Source organism: Rhea pennata, chromosome 22, assembly GCF_028389875.1.
Source record: "Rhea pennata isolate bPtePen1 chromosome 22, bPtePen1.pri, whole genome shotgun sequence".
In the NCBI taxonomy this organism is placed as follows: domain Eukaryota; kingdom Metazoa; phylum Chordata; class Aves; order Rheiformes; family Rheidae; genus Rhea; species Rhea pennata.
The window spans coordinates 5,743,887-5,767,834 of NC_084684.1; the positions used below are offsets into that span (position 1 = coordinate 5,743,887).

The following is a 23,948-nucleotide window of genomic DNA, read 5'->3' on the forward strand; positions in this document are numbered from 1 at the left end:
GGTAGCCCACACATAGGCTTACTCCTTAAAGGCGAAGTACAGATTCTTTCCCCTTGGTCTCATGGGGACAGCAGATTCATGACTTTCATTGCTGCATAAAAACATCATTGTTAAAAAGATATTTCTCATCTCAGGAAGAGCGTGGAATAGCACTTCAGTCTTGATCTTTTCCTCATAGCTAGTAAAAGCTACAGATGGGAAGCATTTGCACAGTCCATTTTGACATTTAATATAAGACTCCCTGCAATGCTAGTGAAGAAAGGAAAGCTCCCAACTCCTAAACAGAGACTGCATGTTACTTCATCCCATTTGCCCCCACAGAAAGAGTAGCTTTCTACACAGCAAAGGAGTGCCCTACAAAAGTAAAAGATGTAATACTCACATACCAGCTACTTTTGATGCCTATTTTATTCTACAGAAGCACGTTAGCTTCACAATCCAAACCCCCATATGCCTTCTCCATCCAGCTGTGCAAGTCAGCAGTAAGACAGGTGGGGGGCACTGAATAGCACACCAGCATTGCAGTCCAGCCTTCACCCAATGCAAGCACATAGAGTAGAGAAAAAGGCGATCACAATAAAGGGGTTTAACTTTCCAGGTTCACTCTCAGAAATTTCCTAACTTGGTATTATCGACCCACAACCTGGGTTTTAGGTCTTCCACTACCAAGACACTTTAGAAGCATTTATGCAAAGGCCCAAATAAACAGAACATCCCACACACAACATTTTTGACTATTTCCATTACTTAAACAGTCGTACTTCCCAGACAGAGCAGATCGACTGTCTAAATGTGAAGGAGATGAGAATAGCAGCATATTTGGACTCATGGTTAGCCTGCTGTACCTGGAAAGACTGAACAGCAAAACTATCGGAGTGTTTTCTCTAGACTGCTGCTTTTCATCTCTCAATTTTCTCCAAGATTGTTTCACAGTAGCAGGAAAAACAAAAGTAAGGCAAACCAGGAGGTATTTTCCCACTTTTTCAATTATTGGGGGGGGGGGGGGGGCATGGAGAAACAGACACTATGCAAAAGTCACATGTTAAAGCCATTTCATCCAAAAGGAACTACAGGAGACAGAGCAAACAGCCCATACCAGCATACTTCAACAACCTTCAAATTCAATATCTGCACACAGGAAACAGCCAAATCTCTTCCCATTGTATTGTTGCATTCAACATCATTCAGGTGGCTTTACATCTCATGACTAAGTTCTCCCATGAGCAGTACTTAATCAAATTTTCTTCTTCTTTTTCTTTTTTTCTTTTTTTTTTTTTTTTTTATTTCATTCTCTTTCACAATAGTAGGAGACTCTGCTTGTTCATTAAGAAAGGAACTGAAAATGCAAACATTTTTTGTGAACTTCACTGGGAAAGGCTAGAAGTCTGCTACGTACATTTAAACGGAAAACTCCCAAAATACCAGAGCAGTGATGATGAAACATTGATATTCCTGTTAAGGACACTTTAATGCAGATGAAATACTTATTAAATAAAAGCAGCCACCACACAGACTTCATATGCCAGCTTTAGAATTCAGTTTTTACATATAGTATCCCTGAATTTTACTGGGCTTGGTATCACTGCATTCCTCTATATGCCACATTATGCCAGTAAATAAAACAGGGAGAGTGCATAGTAATCATCCTGTATCATTTAGCATACTCCTTGGCTGGATTTTGGCCAATGTCAGTTAACCTGTCCCATATGCTGCCTGGCTTTGTTGTGGAGATGTTATGTGCCATAGACTGCTCGCAAAACCCAACTTGAACACAGCTACTCTGATTGGAGTAGGAGAGGAGGAAAGTTTCAGGGTGCCGAGATGAGCCATGCTAGGAGGTCAGACTCCGGTCTACTTTTATTCAACAATATACATACAACTTTTTTTGACTACAGACACTTATCCTATGTTTTATATAAGCTTTTGAATTCTGGGAAGACTAAACATGTCCAGGTGACAGTAGCACTCCTATTAACAGTAGGTAGATTATTCACGAACAGTAAATAAAAAAATGCACTGATCTCAAAAGTAGTGCTAAACAGAAGGCTTAAAACAACAACAAAAAATACTCCTCAAGCAAAAACCTGCTAAACTCCTTAGAGATTACACACAACTAAGGGTTCCCTTGCAGGCAAGGGCCTACAAGAACGAGAGAAAGACTGAATGGATACAAAATACTAAAATAAATAAAAACTTTTGACAAAATGGAATAGTCTGAACTTCCCCTAAAATTTACATTGGACCAGTCTCAAGTACCTCCAAATCCCACCATGCGTCTACTTTATCATACAGCTGTTCACATGTGATCCTGATTCCTGATAGGGAAAAACTCAAAACATCAGAGTGCAGGACTGCACACAGACATTAAAGAAACTTCTCAGCAGTACATGGCAAATACTGCAACATACCGCACAGCACATACTTTAACATTTCTGCAGTTGCTAGCTATCTGCTGTATTATCTTGTATTTTTCAAGGGATTCCATGTTCACATTATTAGCTTTAGGAGATTAAACTCCAGACTGAATATGCATAATCTTTGCCTCTGACAGATGAAGTTTTAAATTTCATCACCTTTCAGCTGCTCAAAATCCTTCTACAAACACTAGTGCTTGTTTTATGAGCATCAGATGTTACCAGATTCTATTTGTGCAGTCACGTTATTGAAATCTAGATGATTAAATTCTGCAAACAACTAGAGTATAATAGAAGAATGCAATCCAAGAAAGTTTATACAGTTATTGACTGATGTTGCTACAAGTTGTCTTGAAGTAGACAGGAGGCCATTCCATTGCAAAACTGTGTTTACATCCATGTTTTTGTATTAGTTGAAAGTGGAGGTGATTATGAATTTATGAAGACTCAGCTAAAAAAAAGAGAAAACTGCAGACCTTTTGCTGATTAACTTAGAACAGCCATACCTATGATTTCTACTAAGCATCATGTTTTTAGCTGTGGGATTTGTGTAGAGGGTTTCTTGACTCTGGCTAACCTAAAACTCACGGCCTTGCAATCAAGTATGTGCAGAGGGAGTTTGACTAACATGTAAGACTTTCTAGGCCAGTCTTCATAAGCTCTTTTTAATAGAAATATGCAGATACTCTTGGTTCTACATGAAATATGAGATCGTAAACTGAATTTACTCCTCTCTAGCAGTTCTTTCAAACTGTATTTTGTCTGGAGACAAACTCTGGAGAGTTTGGATTCTTCCTACTCACTGACAAGCTCAAGAGCAACATTTCCAAAGCACATACACAAACATTTAATGCAAAAAGATGGATGTATAAGATAACTTTGATACAAGCCATTCAACAAAAAAAAGCGGGGGGGACATCTGAAACAGAAACAAACAGCAATATTTGTATTAAGAGAATAAATTAAATCAAATATAGTACCTTGGATTTTCAGGCAACCTTTCAGATTTTTTTCTTCTTCTTACAGTAAAGATAGAAAACGTTTTTTAATTCAGGTTCTTATTTTAGACAGTAGTAGATTTGACCCTTGGGATGCTTCTCAGAGATTACTCAAAAACTGACTGATTAGAAAACTTCAAGTGCTGACTGTACATTGCTCTGGCAGAGGCACTGCAAAAGCAAAGCCAATATTTCCTCCACTCTTAGCATTCACGAGTTTGTCAGCATCACTAAATTGCAGAGAAACAAGCAACTCTACTAGTTTTAATGAATTACGGTTAAGTAGAAATCATAATCCTAGAAGATTAATCCATTTACTCAATGCATCTGTACATCCACAAAGAAATCTTCCCCTTAGTGATTCATTTCATAAATAATTTAAATTTAAGACCTAAGCAGTCTTAGTCTTCCACAATCACAGTACAGATGCAAATGAAAAACCAGTCACATCATAAACTAGTTTTCTTTTTAATTCAGATGTAAAAGAGTTCTCTGTAACACTTAAAGCAAGTTCTTTCTCCCAGTTTCCAAAGACAGTTCAGTGACAGAGGGAGATTTGTATTAAGTCTTCAACAATATAGGGCTAGATTGAGATATATTGAGAAAACACTGGAGAATGAGCCAAATTACTGTAAATGAATGAGCCATCTCAGGAATGTGGCTATTGTGTCTTTTTCTTCAAGTCCCAAAGTATTTCTAATAAGTTAACAGAAATTGACTACAACAGGGTAACACTAGAGCCAATGCCTTTAACAGGCTAGCACAACAGGTTTCACACTCCTGGAGTAAAGTCCATGAAGAACTGAACTCTAGAGACAAAAGCAATGGTATCAGCTGAGAAATTCATTGATATTCAGTACATACAACATTAAGAATGCGTGCTGACTACAGAGACTGGTAAAATAGTGAGGAAAAAAACAACCAAGAACAGCCCAGAAAACAGCATCCAACTACAGTTTACTGATTTTTAACTAAGAAATATTGATGCTGATATAAACTGTACACAAAATACAAAGAAATACTTTGCTGAGCAAAATAGAAGTTTTTCAGTCAGTCTATAGATGGATTTTTTCATGGCATCAGAACTTACGGATTTAAACCACAATCCCTTTAAGAAAGCCAAAATCTTTCAATGTTATTTGCAATTTCCATGGACCAGCAGCTATGAAGGTAACAAAAAAAGAATTAATATATTAAAGATACCTCCACCAAATGTGATTAGCCAAAAGCAGCTGAAAATTCAGCTGGATTAACTGTACAAAATGGGATGAGTTGATGTAGTGCAGAAACTGCATTATTTTTAGACTCCTCCCCAGCCCCGCTTCTCTTCAAAATGAAGGCAACAGAGCTGCAGTTATGTGGACGGAGCTTTTTTAGTCTAGGTCAACACACTGTATGCATACAACACAGATAGCAGCAAGGTAACTTCTTTGTTTTTTTGGTGGGTTCTTTTGGGAAAGTAAGAAGGTGCTTCCGAGCTCTGAAAAAAGTGAGCATTGTCAGAACTCTTCATGGACATTACGTGCATAGTCCATAAGTTTGCTGCCAGTGAAGTATTCACTGTATTTCAGGATCTCTTCCAGCTCTAAGTGATGGTTTTGATTTTCATCTGCTACTGCTATCATTTGCTTTGCTTCATTTAGGGCATTGTACTCATTCATAGGATCCATATATTCCTAAAACAAATAAGACAGTCATTTCACTCACTAAATACATATTTCCCCAAACCAGAATTCTAAACTCCAGCTCTATGTAAGCTTCAGGAATTGAGACCAATATAAGCCACCTCAAAATGAACATAAGTCACAGAAAAGGGCAATAGCACATCTTTAGCAGGATTACATCTTTCTCCTGGCTATTTTTCCATTCGCTGCTTCCTCAACTGTTTTAACACAAATCTAGACTTTTCTCAGCTCATGTTAGCGTTTAAAATAAATGCACTTTTAATATTTTTGTTGCAAACTGAACCCAGTAGTAAAACCAGTGGTTCTTGTGAAGAAATATCAGCTCCAAATATTTGAAGTTGCACACCTACCGCTCTGTATGAGTTGATTTTTCTTGTTTATGGAGGTAATCTTTTTAGAGCACATTTAATTTGGAATATGCTAATATGTTAAAGCTACCCGGCAAAGAGATTTATGGAGGCAAAAAGTCTTCAAAATGAAACATTTTCCTCACTTAACTTGAAATAACTTTAAAGTTTTCAAACAGTGCATTTTGGATCATGATACAGAGAACTCCAGAGATATTTACTTTCACTTTTCATCTTCAGATGAAACATGGTCTAATTGTGATCTTTTACAGAATAGCATTATAACACCTGAATATATACACAAATATATATTTATATGAATAATTTATTTAAAAATCTCAGATTAAAAAAATGGATAAAATTCTCAGCAAAAATGCTACTAATTTTGTCTATGTCTGAGCATAACTTATAGATCATAAATCCATCTCTCAAACCCACATAGATGCATACTAGTAAGGTTAAAAATTTAAAGTGACATTCATCTTTTCTCACTGCCTATCACACTGCCTATATTGCAAGCTGAATTCTGGTAATCAAAGCATATTCTTATATTCTAAAAAGAAAGCTAAAATATATTCTTATATTCTAAAAAGAAAGCTAGAAGTGAGCCACAAGCCTCTTCCACTTGCCAAATTGCCACAATTATAGGGCTACAAATAATGTGTTGGTTGGTAGATGCTTCTGTAGACAAGTGTTAGAAAGTCTCACTTCTGCAAATAGAAGTCCAAAAAAGGCCACAAACTAATATCCACACTTGAAAGTATAATTTGTATTTAAAAATAGAAAAAAATAGTCTGAAAGACATGTCTCTTATTACCTGTTGTTTCTAGGCTAGTGGAGCACCAGGGTTTATTTTTTTGTTTGTTTTTTAAAATGAATATATAGATCGCCACTTACTTCTTTTGTAACTGAAAGTATGTTGCCCCTTTAATTAGAAGGCCTAATGAAGTCGAAACTTTCTTTTATGCCCCAGATATCCATAGCAACGTCTATGACGAAAAACCCCTAAGAACATAACTAAGAATAACAGTTAAACTAGGAAAATTCCCCCTCTCTTTTTAAGAAAAAGCATTACACCATCCTACCTACAACCACTGCAGAAGAACACTATAATCCAGAAGTCTTTAAAGAAGTCATACTGTCAATTCAAATATTTCTGGACTTGAAATTTTCTAGAGTAGTTTCAATCTTGTATTTGTAAGTCATCTATGGGTTTTAAAAAATACTTGAAATAATTATATAGGGAAGACTTACCTCCAGCTCTTCCATTGTAACAATACCATCATGATTAGCATCAATGACTTCCTCAAATTCCTTCTTTCTGTCTTTTACCCAATCATCATCAATATCTTGAGCTTGCTGGTTCTCTACAGTACCAACAGGTAATGAAATGAACTCTGAAAGAGTTAGTTTCTTATCTCCATCTTGATCTACAACAGAAGTACATTGTAACTGAGTTGAAAAGCTTTTGCTTAGAGTTAATTAAAAATGAGAAATTTCTTCATGTCAACAACGTCATTAATACAGCCTGCCTAGTTTCAGCAGTCCACAATCTTGACTCCAGCACAGAATAGCTACCATTTATATCTATGTGGGTAACAGAAGACTCTCTGCATTATAGTTCACAGAGTGTTTTAGAAGGCTAAAAAACATGCACTCATCGATATACTAAATAAAAAAATAAATCTAACTGGTCTGAAAGATATACCAGCTGGCAGGCTAGGGGTATCTTTTCAATTTGAACAATTCACTGCACTAGAAAGTCTATTACAGTTGTACCCAGCCTCCCCCTAAGTTAACATTCTAGTAATATTAACCCTCATAAAAACCCTGTGTACTGGAGTTTTGTTTGTACATCATGCAGTTAAGATATCACTGGACACTCTTCATATTTATTAACCCAATTACTAGCAAAGTAGAAATTCTTTTTTAAATGTAGATGTTCTAGTGATTTCAAATATGCTTAACTATTGAGTCAACAGAAAAAGACTTGCACCAATACTTATGAATTAAACAAAAATATATTCTTAGAAGTCTCAACCATTTATTTCCACTATCAGGTCTGTATGTCACATCTCTTACATTACTGCTATACTGGAAGAGTACAAAGCAATTAAATACCTCCTCACTGAACATTCATATCAATATATTCTAGACTATTCTAATATACATCAACCCCTTTTGATTACTGCTACAATGACCATGCAGTGCAGCAGCACTTGACTGTGATACAGTGTCAGCTGATCTTCCTTGAATAAAGGACTCTGAATAAAGGAATAAAGGAATATCTTTCTAACATACGATGCTGTGCTGTTCTTTAACAGGATATTAGATTTAGCCTTTAGAGATCCACAGAAAACCCCAAGTAATGTCAGCATCTGTGTTTACACTGTATTTTCCTTACATTTTGTTCAAGTTTTGCTGCTACTCAACAAAATTAAGTAAATAACTCCCAAGAAAACGTGTTTTAAAATGGCATACCCAGATCTCGGATGATCTCTTTCACCATAAATTTAAGCATTCCCCTACTATGCTCTGGGTGAAGAAAGGACAAGAATTCTTCTTCATTCAACAACAGATCAGGCGGTGGATTGTCAGCTTGGTACCACCGATCCTTCAGATTATCTAAAACTTCCTGTGCTAAAAAAGTAAGCAAGATTAAACCATTATTTTTAATCTAGTTACAGTTCTCAAAAATATACCTTGCCTGTTACTCAACTGTTTGGTTCACATGTTATCCTTGGTTAAAGTTATTTTACTGTTCAGTAGAGGATGGAGTGTGGGGGACAAAGGGAAACACAGTGCAATTAGTTTGGACTAGCTAAGAGATGAAACGCTAGAAAAGATCCTCTAACCGAAGCTCTGAACTGAAGAAATGAAAATAAAGATTTAGCTGTACCTGCATCAAAACTGCAGTGCAGGAAGTGGAAACTATTGTAGAAGGAAGAAAAAAAGATTATCTGCTTCAGGGAGTAGGTATGGCTAATTCAACTTTGTGTAATACTTGTAAATTCCAAGTCCTCCTTCCCTTTTTTTGATATTTTAGAGGCCACTACCAACAGAAATTCTTCACCTTTCTGCCTTCTAGTAGTACCTTTCTTCTGAATTAATATAAGCATTTTCTACTTAAAACCATGTCTGCACCTTTAACTTGTTAAAATAGGTTTCAAATCCAATATCCCCATCTCTTGCAATTTTAAGATCAAAAATCTAGTTAGTGTTTTCAGTGAAGATGTCAAATTTCCTTTCTACACAAACAAAAGTAATAATAGAATAACAAGCCCCATAACACTTTGCATGCTTTCTTCTAAGAACAAATAACATCACTACGGACAGACCAAGGAAGATGCTTCTAATCTGTGAGCACCACTGTTTCATTGCTTTGTACATTACAACAGTTTAATTCTACTCAAAGGCACTTTGTAAGTCTACCACACATCAGAAAATATTGTTCTTCAACATCACAGTTCCAAGCATGATGAAAAGGGCATGTTTTTTTACTCCAGCATTACAGTGCCCAGCTTTACTACTTCACACTGGCATTTCTTAACACATTATCTAAACCAAAACCAGTTGTATTGCTGGTCTAAACTGCTTTAAGGTACGTTCAAGCTCAAAGTATTTGAAAATAGTTGACAAAATGATAGTGATCTACCATAAAGTGCCGACAGAATTACGCACGCTACACTCTCGTAAAGTACAAAGGCTGTTTTTTTCACCATACTACAATTCCAGTCGGCACCTTTACCCTCCATCACAAAACTACATATGTGAATTAAATTTTACAATTGTAAAAACTAGGTTTAATTTTTAGTTAAGTTTGATATAATAATCAGGAATACGTCTCATGCATAACTTTCTTACAAGGCTTGTAATTGAACAGGCAGAACAACTAGAATCATGAAGTTTGTAATTAGGAAACCAATGAGAAGACTTATCTTGCTCCTCCCTCTTTCCCTTACTATGTCAGAGGCTGAGAATTCAAAAGAATCTCCAACACAGAAACAACTCATATTCTTGGACTCAGAAACAGTCAGTATTTCTGGAAGAACTTTTCATTTTTTGAAACCAAGAAATTTCAAAGTGGCCTTTAGAAAAGCAAGTTTGAAAACAGTAAGCAGAGATGCAGGATTAAGCACCAAGAAATTTATTTAGTAATGATTCAAGTACTTATTCCTCTTCCTTAGCTATTCTGTATTAGAAAGTAAGGTGACTTCAGACCTAGAACCTGCTAATGTTTTAGTTATCACTATAATTTAATGAAGGAAAACATTTTTGCTGCAAGGAGCAAATGCAAGTTGAACCACATGTACAAACTGACATACCAGAACCAGAAATCACTTTACATTTCCACTTCTTTCATTTCATCTTATATCATGTTGACAAGCACTTTAAGTGAATTTTTCCTAAACTCAATTGAGAAAAAAAGAAATCATTGTTTGAACAAGTTTCCACTAAGAGTATGCCCCAGAGAGAGAGAGAGAGAGAACCTGCAACACATAGCATGAATACTACATACACCTACTGGTCATGAACATAACCAAACAGGAAAGAGATACCTGTATTTTTTTTCCCCCTAGTGTGGGCATTTTCTAAATGACACACTGGAAAAATACAGTCTGTGGCACACCCTGCTATCCCCAAAACACACTAACAAATACAAGACTGAAGCATTTCACAAGTGCTAAAAATATTCTGAATCACCAGTCAGGTGTTGTGAGATTAAGATCAAGAACTCCTTTGGATTAAAAAGAAAAGTTTAAGTAATCTGTCTCGAGCAGCTCCTGCATGAGTTGAGAAGCTACAAGAGAAAAGCAACACATGGCAATATTTACAGTTTTGAACTGATAGTTACAATTAAAAGTTAAGTCTTCAGGGATTTTTTTTTTTTTTTTTGAACTTCCTTATTCTTCACACGTTAGTGAGCATTCTAATGCAAATTCTTTAGAGTACTTATTACTTCAAAGACACTAGTAAATACAGAACAATCAAGTGACTTGCTTGTGCTTTTTCTACGTTGCCAACCCCAAATGTTCAGAAGTCACAAAGCAACCTCCTTTCTCCTGTCTTTCTTCAGGCTAAAACAGAACTCAGCTTTCACCATCAGTTGAAAATGTAGCTGAGAACTTAACTAAGTTGTGTCCCCAGTTTTAGCCTGGCATCCAAACAATAGTATGTTAGAGGTCAACAGCAACTTTTGTCTAAGACTCAGACCATATGTCTGAGGATCTACTGTTGAGTTATTTTATGAAAAAAAAAGCCAACTAAAAAAATACTTTTGTGATGCAGGAAAGCTTGAAATTAAGTTTTGCCTATCATCCTCAGGAAGTGGTAGATAACCAATTCGATTTTCCCAAGCGATGCTTGTTACCTAGGTAGAAAAATGATTGTGTACACACTTCCCTTATTCAGCAAATCTTTTATCTGACAAGCATTCCTGTAAACTGTAGCTAACCACACTGCCATAGAACATACTGTACAGGTATTTTCCCTACCATGAAATTCAAAGGCCAATTTGCATTTTAGTTGCTTTTTTGATAAATGGAAAATATAACCTAACTCACTTTTAAATGACTAATTCCTGCAAGGAAAGGCTAAAGCTTGATGTTTTACTTAACAGTAAATTTAAATTCTTTCAGAGAGGGGAAAAAAAGTTACTCCTTGAAGAGTTACCATGTTTAGAACAAGTCAGATTCAATGAAAGTTTCAGAAGTGATAAGGAAGAAATGGTCAGTCCTGTTAACCTAAGAAGTCTCTCTCTCAAGAACTTTTGTGATATATGAAAGAATTGTTGGGCAAGCTTTTGCTATTAATTTGTAGCATGCTTTGCAATGCTTAAGTATACACCTACTTTAACACAACACAGTTTATTTGCTTATATGTGCCTACTCAGCTTTAGAGGAGGAATAGTGTATAGCCACCTCCCTTTCATTTGGAGCAAGAGGGGACCTGGTACCCCAGCTGACAATGGGCCACCAATAACAAGTCTGATACAGTCAGCAGACTATTAAACATAAATAACTGAAAACTACTGAAATAGGTAGAAAGAAATAAGCAGCTATGATTTTTGGTGGTAAACACTTGTATCAAGAGTGTTTAGGAGCACAGATCCGAGTTCCAGGGAAATCTAGTATTCTAGAGTCTAGTAATCTCTTAGGACTTGTTAGAGGCTGAAGAGCAGCTAAGACATTCATCTCACAATAAGAACAGTTTTGACATTTAGATTTAAAGGAAAATAAAGTGTACTCACTTTCCTCATCAATTTTTAGCTCTTCATTGTTTCTGATCTTCTCTATAATCTCTTTTTCATTAAAGCCCTTACTTGCCAAAAATTTAACTTTATATTCATCCCAGGACACACGGCCTGTAAGAGAGTGCTATATCTCAGACATCACATAGTAGATTAAAATGCTTAACTTTTGGCCTCATTTCTTAACGAGTTCAGCATTGTAGCCACCACACTAACTTTTCTGAATAGAAAGATACTATCACCTGATTCACTTCATATTTCCTTAAAGAAATGAAAATAATCTATTGAAGTCATGGTCCTCATCCTCTTGTTCCTGGAGATCTTAAGATTTCCTGTGTCTGAGTGAAATAATGCAGCAGTCAACACAGAGGTCTACAATGCTGAGAGCACATTACTTCTTTGCTTTGTCATCTTAAGTATGATCACAACTGTTGAGATGCAAAGGGTTACAAGTAGTCTAAAGAAACTAGGATTTATCACAGCACATCTAAAGGGCAGCCAGTCAATTTGGCCACTAGCAACTGATTTGATGTCATCAGGAGACTGATGAATTATTCATCTTACCATCACCATCAGGGTCCACAGCTCTGAAGTGCATTTTATTCTCTTCCACAGCCTCCTGGAAGTGTTCATCCGTCTTTTCCATGATCCAGCGCTGCATCTCTTTAGCACTTATCTTTTTATCATTATTTATATCCACCCTGTGGAAGGACAGCAAACAAGATTTTGATTTTGGGAATATTCATAGAATCTAAATGAATTACTTTACCAAAAAATAACAAACATAGGTTGTTACAGAAAAAAAGCACATTATAACTGTCTCTGAGAAGTTATACATTCTTTCAACTAAAGGGAAAAGTAGCAAGCTAGTAAATTATTTCATAATTATATTTAAGTAAATATAAATAGACTCTGAGTTACAACAAGAAAGCATTCACGAACTACCAGGTAGTACGTTTCCTTCTGTTTCAAATCCACCTTTTCAAATCAGGCACCTAGGTAAGTACTTCTTAAAAAAAAATAACCATATTTCACTTTATTATAAGTTAACCCATTTCAATGTTATGCTTTTGAGTATGTTTTTAAAGTAGAAGAAACCACAAATATGCAGCTCATGGCATATTAGCCTTACGCTCATTTCTTAATGGTTCAAAACTGTCAACTGTAAGATGTAGACTTCACTATTTTGAAAAAAAAATTTAATATTCTCTCAAACCATTAACTTCAATATATTTTGCCAGGTCCTGTTTACCCTTATTTTCCAAGGACTCCGAGGTTTACTGATGGGTTGCTTCCCTGGGTCTGCCTAGGACACATCACAACTGTCGTGACCATTAAAAACAATGACATTAATACCTTTAGTACAATGGCTTTCAAGACTATATAATGCTTTGACTATAGGATAATATTTTTTTTCCCCACTTACATACCCCTTGATCTGTTAAACACATTACAGCTGATTAAAATGCAGTTTTAAGAATTAAGACCAGTTCTGTACATACATTTAGTCTCCATTACTTCTCAGAGATATCAGGCTCACGTTGATTTGTCAAAATATATTCTTGTACTCATTCCTATTGAGCTGCAGAAACACTTGTGTGTATACATGTGATATATATGTGTGTATATACACACATACATACACACACATATTTATAATTTTTTTGCCTCATTGACAAAATTGTTAGTAAATGTCCAGCCACTTTTTGCCTTAATATACTATCAAGATTGCTTTAGCAAGGAAAAACTGCTGAGATGGCAGTCTATTTTAAAGCTCATTTCATTAAAAAGAAGTTAATATAAAAACTACAGTTGAATAAATACAAAAATCAACATGGCATTTTAAAGTTTTTCTGAGTACATCGTTAGGTATATATCCAAAAAGGTAGAGGTATGCTTAAAACTTAGAAGATATCAATGAAATTTAAAAGGTGAGATACTATTCGAAGTACAACATTTTTTAAGAAAAGAAAAAATATCAGCCTGACTGTGGCTTTTTTTTTTTTTTTAATCTGTTTGCATCACTATCTTATCTGCTAAGATCACTATCTCAACACTACTGAATGTTATCACCGAAACTCAAAGTACACAATTTAACTTTAAATGTCAACTAAATGTTAAAAGCTTAAGTTAAAAAATGACCCAAGCATCTAACCTCCTAAAATGCTTAGTTGCATTAGAGAGAGTTATACTAGGATTTTTAAATACTGTACTGTATCTTTGCACACAGACTCAGTATCATTAGCTTTTCTGTAATGAACAGCAAGACAACAGTACAGTTGTTGTGGCACTGTTCCACTTGTGCACCTTGCATTAGCCTGTGAACAAATATGGGTTTTTGACATGGAATAGGGACTGTTAAAAAATAAGAAGGGATAGCAAAGTATTTTCCCCTTAACATTTAAGTTTCTTTAAATCAAAGTTATTTCCAACCTGTATTTTACATTTAAATCACATACTAAACAGGTAAAAAGGTAGCAAGCATCACATTTATCTGAAATTTGAATCAGGGTATTGTTCCTCTAGTTCACAAAAGTAGACCTTTGTTTTGCTACCACAGTTCATAAAAAGTCTCCAATGACTCACTCTCATGAATCAGCAGGCACTCACTATATGATGTGAGTTGAAATCACTCCAGTGCCCATAAACAGCACTACTGCTTTTGAGAATTAAATATTTACAACTGTGTGAAAAACAATACCTGGCCCTGCATCAAGACTACATGCAAAGGGGGAGAAGGGGGAACCACCCACAACTGTCCATGTTTCCTTAGGTAATTATTTTATTCAGGATGGACTACCGAACATATTTCCCGTAATAACGAGCTTTTAAATAATTATGCACAGCTGTACTGGTAACTCACAGAAGACTGATCTTATAACATGGTTGTAGGGAAAGTGTTCCGAGCCCCGAACACTCAGAAATCTTACTGAAGAATAGTACATTTTAATATACTCCTTTAAAAAAGGCACACATGCTCCCACATACAAACATGCATCGAAGAAGAACTGGAAAGAAGTTCAATAAAAGAAGCTTAATCCAAGCAAGAAAAATGTATCAGATCATAGTTTTGCTCAAACTTTCTACAGTTACATGTCTGTAAAAGTCTTACATGTCTGTAAAAATTTCCTCAGGACTTCATGGTATACCAGCTCCAAAACAAGTATCAATTTTACTTCTTCCACAAGAAGAACTACCAACAGTTTTCTCCTACAGTGACATCTCAATCTTCAGAAATTTGTCTTTAAAGTACTACTTCATGACTTGATAGAAAAGTGGAGACTACCATCATTAATTAGATTTCAACAATACAGATTACAGAGAGAAACGTACCTTAACGCTCTCATAACTCTCATTCCAAACCAAATTAAACCACAGGCCACACAGTAATTGATGCAATGTAATAAATATACACCATCAGTATTTATACTATATTTCAGTAGTATCAGAATCATAACTCCTACAAAATAGTGTCTGCATTCGAGGTTAGCACTTCACTATTCAAACTGTACTTCATTCAACTACATTAATCACAAAATAAAGGTTTGTTTCTTACTCCAAGGCAGTTTTACCAAGTACACTACTTGGCAGGATAATTGTTATTTTTTTCTAACAGAAGCCTGTAACAAGGGCCACACTGAAGAAAAGTCAAGCCTGGAGTAACACTTTTTAACATTCCAGTCCAGTTTCTCAAAGCCATAAAAATCAGATTACTGTGGCCACCACTCATAAGGTTCACACCTGAAAGTATTAGCAGTTACCCTTTCATCACTCAGATGATCAAATTCATGTCTTCAGGTCCCTAAATGACAACACTTCAATGCTGCTCTACATAATGGAGGGGGAGGGGGGAGGGAGGAGCAAGATGCCAGTTTTCTTACCTAAAGGACCAAAGATAACAATTTCTTTGAGCATCAAGTACAAATAGCTACAGAGTAGGCTTTTGTTTCATCACAATGAAAAGCAGATCCAGGAAGTCATGTTCAAAAAAAACAAAACAAAACAAAGCTATACTTTACACACTGAGGGGGATATGTAAAACTTATGTTTTTACATATGTTTGCTTTTAATATATAAATCTATTGAAAATACAAATCAGGATATATGCATTACTTAAAACTGAATGGCTTACAAACATCAACATAAATAGGTTTTTAACTGAACAATACAAATCTATAATTGAAACTGAAGATACCAAAACAGAAGAACTTAACGTGTCACCTGTCCACACTCTTTATTCTACATGCTATTGTCCTACATTGGCTGTCATAATCAATCTTGCTGTCCATAGTGGGAAGATGTTACAAGAAATGAAAACTTAAGATTTTGCGAGGTAGACTTGAAATTAAGAAAGGGGGCATGGAAAGATATAGATCTTGTCAAAACCACTCCCTACATGCAGTCTGAACACAGAGCCACAGCTGCTACATTAAGAGCTATCCTTACAAGAATTGCTGAAACTCAACCTCTACCCAGTCATACTTTGTAGAAATGAGTTCTGCTTTACAAAAGGATTCACTCAATTTTGCAGGAGGGAATACAGATATGTATCAATCTCTGTGTGTAGTAATAACTAACATAAGTTCTATTTAAGTCTGTGACCTGATGAATGATCATCAAGGAGAGGCACTCAGCATAACACACAAGATTTTTTACTTTTCAACCACAAGTAGGGGGCTGCTTTTAAGTAGCTGAAAAGATCAACAAAATGCAAGTGCTAGAAGCAGGGAATCAGCTTTCAAATTCACAAAGGTAACACCATTACCACAAAAACATCCTAACAGAAAGCCACACGCATTACGCTACTGAACAGAACTGCTGAATTCAAGTGCAGAAGAGATGTTATTTAATTTACAAGATAACTATCCCTCTAAAAGCAAGGCTCACTAAAATCTGAGTTCTAGTACTTAGTGTCATTTATTTAGTAAAATCAGTCATCAGAAGTATGCTCCATTATTTTCAACATCCTTCATCTCAGTTACATGCACACCCCCAAGTTACAATCAGCATTAAGAGCACCAATATAATCTAGGTTGTTCTAACAAAATTAATCTTCAATTGCAAAAATACAAATAAAGCTAACCGCCATTTAGTGTCTGAAAGAACACATTAATATGCATTTCTAATTCTATTCTATTTACTGACCTCCAAACACACGCATAAGGTGAGATTATTAGCAGATACAAACCCTTTCTAGTACAAGAAGTGTTTTATAAATGGAAAAAGTGTTTTAATAGCTAAAAGTAAAGATACTACTTTACATTAAGTAAACAGCTCTATGGAGTTTTCAAAAAACATCTGTAAAAGAAAATTTGAACTTTTATTCTCAGGATGCTTATTTTTCTAATTTCCCAGGAGTTAAACGCTTGGTTAGCAACAGTTCTTAACTCATGAAGAAAAAGAGTTGTCATTTTAACTTCTGAATTCCTGTTATAGTCTGTTAGGTATAATTGTTTTTAAACTCATGTATCTCCAGACACTCAAATTTGGACACTTAATATCTACTAGGAAGTTTTATGAACAGAAAAATGCAGCTATGAGCTCATTAACCACAGTCTTATTCACTGTGCATCCATCTTTTTTCTTCTTCTGGCTTCACTATGGGATCTTTTGAGTGTTCTCCCTCTACTGTATTTGCAGAAGTCACTGCAGCAACAAAACCCAAAATTCCAAAATCCAAAACAGTATAAACCCAAACAATAAATAAGAAACTTAGATCATCATTTGGAACTAAACTTACAGCAAAGCAGTAGGACTTACTGGAACTGGAAGAAAATCCCACTTTCAGTTTATTGCATAAGCATTCTACCACTGTTGAATTCCTTTCTTACTAATTCATGAATCTAAAATGTGAATATGATATCCTTTGAACTATGAAAAAGAAATACATCTTTTACTTTTCATCCCTAAGAAGCTAATCGTTTTCATACAGAAACAATAGCTTCTGCTATAAATTTTACCAGAAGATCATAGCACCAAACCTGAACACTGATTGTGACCCTCAAACACACATATACTCACTCCTGAGAGGGGCAAGGGGATGTACACATAGCTTACTTTGAGAAGATGACCATGAGCTTCTTCCTATTTTTTCTGGGTTCAGAGTCTTCCTCAAATTCTTCCATTTCTTTTCCTAGAAAAACTTCTTGATGAAATTCTTTGTTAAGATGTCCATCCATCTCCATTTTGACCCCATTCAAGTGATCTGGGGGCAAGATCTCATTCTCATCTTTAGTGTCAACTAGTTTTTCCTTTAGGGCAGAATTGTTTGCAGGCCTTGCATAAGCATCCATTAGAAGAAATACAAATAGAAGGGACAAATACAGAGATCCTAAACTGCAGAGAAAAGCCTGTCTTGACATCATTTTCTTCCCTCTTGTTCAAAATACTGGTCAATTAAATTATTGTGAATGGATTCAGTGACCTAAAAGAAAAACAAAAAACATACAGATAAACTCTAGAATGTCACTAATAAAACATCTCCTAAAATTCAGGAGAACCTCCATGTACACATTACAAGAAATTAATGTGCATCAGTTACTAGTCTACACAATTGTAATCTCCCTCCACTATGTCTTTGGAAGATAACATCCTTTAAAGGGCCTAGTTCTGCTCTGAAAACCATCTTCAGTTGTTATGGCATGAGCTGGTCTAGCAAGTCATAAAACTCAATGATTCATAGAGAAGCAAATACAGAGCACCCAAGTGTGTGTGACTGTACGTGTCCCAGAGCTCAGCTGGGGCAATGTCCCTAAGAGGGGCACTGCATTTCACAGCACACTAGAGAAACAGCCACAGCAGTACAACAGAATTTACCAGACCTCTCACAAAGTCACTTCAAAGGAAGAGCTGACAGACATAAACATCTTTTTGGAAACAGATGACTGAGGGAAACATGATTACAAATATCATCTCACAAAGCTGGAAACGCACAGGAAATGGCCCACAGGAAAAACAACCCTGGGGACAGCCCTTGCATGACCTGTTTACCACATACGAGTTCACAGACCTCAGAAAGGGGGAGGGGAGAACGCACACAGCAAAAAAACATCGCGCTTAGAAACACAAGCTTCAGTGAGCCGGGGAGGCATACAAATCCAGGGAGGGCTCACCCAGCCCGAAACAGGAGTCACAGACCAAGCGGTGGCAGCGAAACCTCACCACAGGGATAGGTGAAGGGAGCGGGCCGAGACTCCCCCGGGCGCCACGAGACCACTCGCGGCCCCGCTGCGCCCTGTCCTGCCCTGCTGACCCTGTACCTGTGCGGGCCGCCGCGACTCCTCATGCCCGGCCCGCCGCTGCGGCCTGGCCTCGCTCCCCGCGGCCACGACACGGCGGCAAGACGTCAAGACGTCAGCGGGGCGCCGACGACCGCAGCCACCACCCGCCCCGGAGGAACCGGCGGGGGGGAGGAGACGGGGCCGGCAAGCGCTGCGTAGGAGCCTGTTCACAGCGCCGTGCCTACGTGTGAGGAGCGGGCAGCCGCCATCTTAGAATAGGGCAGCGGCCATTTCCGCCATTTGCCGGGCGAAGATTCCGCCTCCCACCCCACCCCGCCCCCCCCCCCAGCAGCGCTGTGCGGTTGCCACGGTCCGATGACGATGAGTAGCAGAAGCCCAGCTGCTAACAAAGGCAAAGTATTGGCTCGCGTACTCCTCCTTACCCCGAAGAGGCAGCCCTCCCCTCCCAACTCAAGCAGGTCGGTCTCCTCTAGCCCTCGGCCGTGCCCCTTTCCCTGGCTATAGGTACTCCCCTAGCTTTGTATCTATCGTTCATCTGTCTTGTTGGGAGCCCTTTAAACGTTACCTTTGTATATACTTTTTGAGATAGTGCCATAACACACTACTAATAATCTCCGTGAAACCGGAACAATACCAATCTAGGCAGCATAGGAACAGAGACTTTTGCAAGACTACGTACTTTACTGTGACAATCAGACAATACGCCCCCGCACAGAGCCTTCATCACGCCTCGCGACTGAAAACACCACCTACAGCGACAGGCGCACGCGCACACGCTACCCGAGGCTGAAACGGCACTTACTGAGGCTTCGCTTGCCCTGACACGAAAATGGCAGCCCGCACAAGAAGGCATGCCCAGAACCAAAATGGCAGCCGTTTCACCCTCATATGCCCTGCTGCAAGATGGCTGCTAAAAGACGCCGTCGCAGCCGGTCAGGTGGCGCAGGGCGCAGCCATTCCTCCCTAGCTCCTCCCCCGCAGAGGCAGGCGGAGAGGGGAGCGGAAGGCGCTGCACACGCCGAGTCCGCGCCGGAGGCCCAGCGGGTAGGTGGGGATGGAGCCGCTCCTCCTCCCGGCCTAAGCCGGCGCTTCCCCGAGCGGGAGGCCAAAAAAAAAAAAGCAGGAGGGAGACATGAAACCGCCTCTGAGAGAACGCGAAGCGCGGTGAGAGTTTCCAGAGGAACGCTGTCCCTTCTTGGTTGCCGTACCTGGTCTCGCTGCCGGGGGCGGGGCTCCCGCGCTTCCCGCGTAAATTTTCGGGGGGCGGGGCCGCGAGGCCTGGCAGGGGCGGGGGGTCGTGGGGGCCCTGGCCTTGGCCTTGGCCTAGTCGCCCCGTTGAGGCCCCGCTGTCATGAAGCTGCTGCGTCTGCTGTGCCGCCATAAAACGGCCCTGGGCCTGGGCGGCCTGTCGCTCTTTGCAGTGGTCCTGCTTTACCTGGCCAAATGCACCTCTGAGGGCCTCCGGCCTCTGCCAGCCCCGCGGGGGCTCCCTCACAACCAGCTTCCACCGCCGTCGCTGCGGGGTGCCAGGGGGCTGCATCCTCCAGCAGCCCCACCACCACCCCCTGAGGAGACAGCCTTCCTGGCTGTGCTCATCATGAGCGGCCCCAAATACACCGAGCGCCGCAGCATCATCCGCAGCACGTGGCTCTCTGCAGCTGGGCATTCTCCTCACGGTGACATTTGGAGTCGTTTTGTGATTGGCACGGGTGGGGTTGGCGCAGAGGAGCTTCGTAGCTTGGAGCTAGAGCAGAGCCGTCACCGAGACCTCCTTCTCCTGCCAGAACTGCGGGATTCCTATGAGAACCTGACTGCCAAAGTCCTGGCTACATACATATGGCTGGATTTGCACCTGGATTTCCAGTTTGCCCTGAAGGCTGATGATGATACCTTTGTACGCTTGGATGTGCTTGTGGAAGAGTTGAGGGCCAAGGAGCCACATCGCCTCTACTGGGGCTTCTTTTCTGGCCGTGGTCGAGTGAAATCTGGTGGCAAATGGAAAGAGAGTGACTGGGTCCTCTGTGACTACTATCTACCATATGCTCTGGGTGGGGGTTATGTTCTTTCTGCAGATCTAGTGCACTACTTGCGTCTTAGCCGAGACTATTTGAACATGTGGCAGAGTGAAGATGTCTCCCTGGGTGTCTGGCTAGCTCCCATTGATGTGAAGAGAGTGCACGACCCTCGTTTTGACACTGAGTATAAGTCACGAGGTTGCAACAATAAGTACATAGTATCTCATAAGCAAAGCATTGAGGACATGCTAGAAAAGCACCAGACCCTTGCCAAAGAAGGGAAGCTCTGTAAGGAGGAGGTTAAGCTCAGGCTTTCCTACATGTATGACTGGGGAGTGCCTCCTTCACAGTGTTGCCAGAGGAAGGATGGCATCCCATGAAAGGTCGAGAAAGGAAAAGGCAAATGGTTAAAGGACTTTCTGAGCTTGGTTACTGTCATGTGGGGAAAACTCCAGTAATTTGGGCTTAAAAATTACTCAAAGATGTGCACGATTCACGATGTCACGATAAATGTAACCCTGAAACTGCTAAGAGCTACTGATATGACATGATGTACAGATGTAAAAAACAGAAGTAATAGGCGAAAAACATGGAAAGGCTTACACTACAGGACTGAAGGCAAAGAATAGGTTGCAAAATACAGATAGAATAAAAAACTAGGGGGAGATAACTTGGATGCGAAGCTGCTGGAAGATCTTTAATAGATTCTAAGATTTATTTGCTAAAGATCATGGCAGACATTTGCACCATCTAGGAGATTGGGAGGCCAACATCTAGTGTTTGTTTCTTTTCAAGGAACAAGTATCAAGTTTGGTAAGGTTTGAAGATCGCAGTGGGACAGCAAATGAGCTGCTACTGCCAGTGGGAGCAGGTGGCTGGTTGCAGATTAAGCATCCAAGTAAAGAGAACAGCTTTGTACAGGATATTCAAGTTATGGGATGGAGAGAGTCTGCTCTTTGGAGAGTATTCTGACCTACAAGAGTGGAATTGTTAGACTGTCAGGGTAACTTGTCTCTATTTTCTTTTATTGTTGTTTTAAAGACATCATGTATATAAATTATCTGGCAGCTACAGAGTAAGTTTGTATTTAGAAAAGTGGGTGGGTTGTGGTATTTTGCAGAAATAGTGTATATTATCTTCATTTGGGATCAAAAAAGTTATGCTATAAAGCTAGCCTTCAGTTATTAGGCATTAGCTTATCCTACAAACACACTGCGCACGAAGAAACATTTTACTTTTTTAAAAATAGTAAATAATCCTACTGACTAATATATGGTCAAGTGTTGTAGACTTGTAGATTTATATTGGTTTGGATTACTTCTGTAAATATAAGTTAGCAAGATTTGACCAGTGGAGGGTACTCAGCATTTCAAATGTGACCATTCCAACTTCTGTACCTCAGCTAAGAAAACAAACTTCTTGTGTAGTCAAGAGAAAGAAATCTTCCTGATTATCATATGGAAGAAGGTAACTACTATTTTTTTTCCTCCCAAATCATTGTTTGAAGATGCCCTTCTGTCTCTTTTTAGTAGTTGCATGTGGATCTAAGGACACTAATCTCCCTATTGTCACCTTCAGATGTCCAAAGTTAGATTCTGTGAATTCCTTCATTGTCCCCAGTAGCATCCGGTAGTGGAACTAGAGATAACTTTATTAATAACTTGATACGTAGCTTTACAAAGTGTCTAAATTAATTGCTGAAGTGATATCTCAGTGAAATGGGATTGTTTCCCCTAGTCTAGTTTACATTGTAAATAATTCTAGCACTGACAGAGCTTGTCAGTAGCAGTATTGACCAGTAAATGCAGACAGGAGGTTCTTGGCTGTAGAACAGCTTACACAGTTTCGATGTTATTTCTCTCCAAGCTCTTAGGTGATCATGTAATCCAAACACTTCCAAACAGCACTGCAGATGCTGTAATACACAGAAGTACTTTTTTTCCATCACTAGTACAGAGCTGCTTACTTCTGATAATGTTTGTTACCTACAGATATTTCAGTATAAGCAGAGTTCTTACTTTTATGCCTGAAAGGCATGTTTTTAGTGATCCATTTTACTGTTTGTTGCACAGTGCACTTTCATATAACTTCTTTGTTTTTCTTTTCTCCCTGGGCCAGTATATATCTATCTTACTTGCAAGAAAAGAAAAATTACAAAGAAAAAGATAATTGGTGCTGATATCATTCTGGTGTTGCTTCTTAGATCTGCAAGTTAACAATTTATACCGAAGGAATCAAATATAGTTTTTTGTTCTTGTATCTCTTTTTTTGTTCAACTTATTGAGGATTCAGTCTGCTGTTCTGGAGCAGATGATAATTCTCTACTTTGAAAGTTTGAATAAAATCTTCAACTTCCTTCTAAAAACAAAGTTAGCAAATGAAGATATTGAAAAATAAATTATTTTAGCATGTGTCCATTCTAATGCATGTTTATGTATTGACAGATAGGCAGATGTGCAGTTCAGCAAGGTATATTATTCTAAAACATGAAGTTAATATTTAACAAGAATACAATAAATTTAAAATTGGTTTTAGCATTGTAAAAATATCTACTTGCTCTACTGGGTAAACTAGTCTTTTATGTATATATGCGATTAAGTGCTTATAATTGTGAGTATTTATTTATAAGTATTGAAAATGTATGATATATAGTAAAAATCAGGTTGCTAAACGTCATATTTTAAATTTGTTTAAGGAAGTGCTTTAAGGTCCGTGAGAACTGCATATCAAGCAACGCTTGAATTTAGTGGTGTACAATTAGTTATTTAAAGTTTTGGAATCTGAGCTGCAGATCCAAAATCTTGTTGCATGTCTCAAGCTGGTAAGAATGTACTCCTCATCTATTTATATCAGTAACGCTGCTTATGGAAGTAGTTTACATTATTGACTTCGGTTAATTCTCTCCTCCTCAACTGTTTCCTTCATCATTAGTAATATTAACAGAGGAGAAAAGCTGAATCTCCATCTGAGATATGGCCTGGGAAAAACATGATCCATA

The 23,948-nt window shown here is 38.3% G+C and overlaps 2 protein-coding genes across 3 annotated transcripts; one reads left to right on the forward strand and one right to left on the reverse strand.

Moving 5' to 3' along the window:
* Positions 1 to 1,839: 1,839 nt before the first annotated feature.
* On the reverse strand, positions 1,840 to 19,822 carry SDF4 (stromal cell derived factor 4). 2 transcript variants are annotated; one of them, XM_062593540.1, is made up of 7 exons: positions 19,738 to 19,822; positions 17,752 to 18,118; positions 12,259 to 12,395; positions 11,695 to 11,808; positions 7,926 to 8,084; positions 6,699 to 6,874; positions 1,840 to 5,088 (listed from the first exon to the last, which is right to left on the reverse strand). In XM_062593540.1, the coding sequence occupies exons 2-7, from the start codon at positions 18,057 to 18,059 to the stop codon at positions 4,912 to 4,914; spliced, it is 1,071 nt and encodes a 356-aa protein (XP_062449524.1). In that variant the 5' UTR covers positions 18,060 to 18,118; positions 19,738 to 19,822; the 3' UTR covers positions 1,840 to 4,911. The 2 variants fall into 2 exon arrangements, with proteins under 2 accessions (XP_062449524.1, XP_062449522.1); XM_062593538.1 differs by lacking the exon at positions 19,738 to 19,822 and adding an exon at positions 18,954 to 19,207.
* A 422-nt stretch (positions 19,823 to 20,244) lies between these two features.
* On the forward strand, positions 20,245 to 23,605 carry B3GALT6 (beta-1,3-galactosyltransferase 6). Its single transcript, XM_062593338.1, has one exon. The coding sequence runs from the start codon at positions 20,287 to 20,289 to the stop codon at positions 21,328 to 21,330; it is 1,044 nt and encodes a 347-aa protein (XP_062449322.1). The 5' UTR covers positions 20,245 to 20,286; the 3' UTR covers positions 21,331 to 23,605.
* The last annotated feature ends 343 nt before the right edge of the window (positions 23,606 to 23,948 follow it).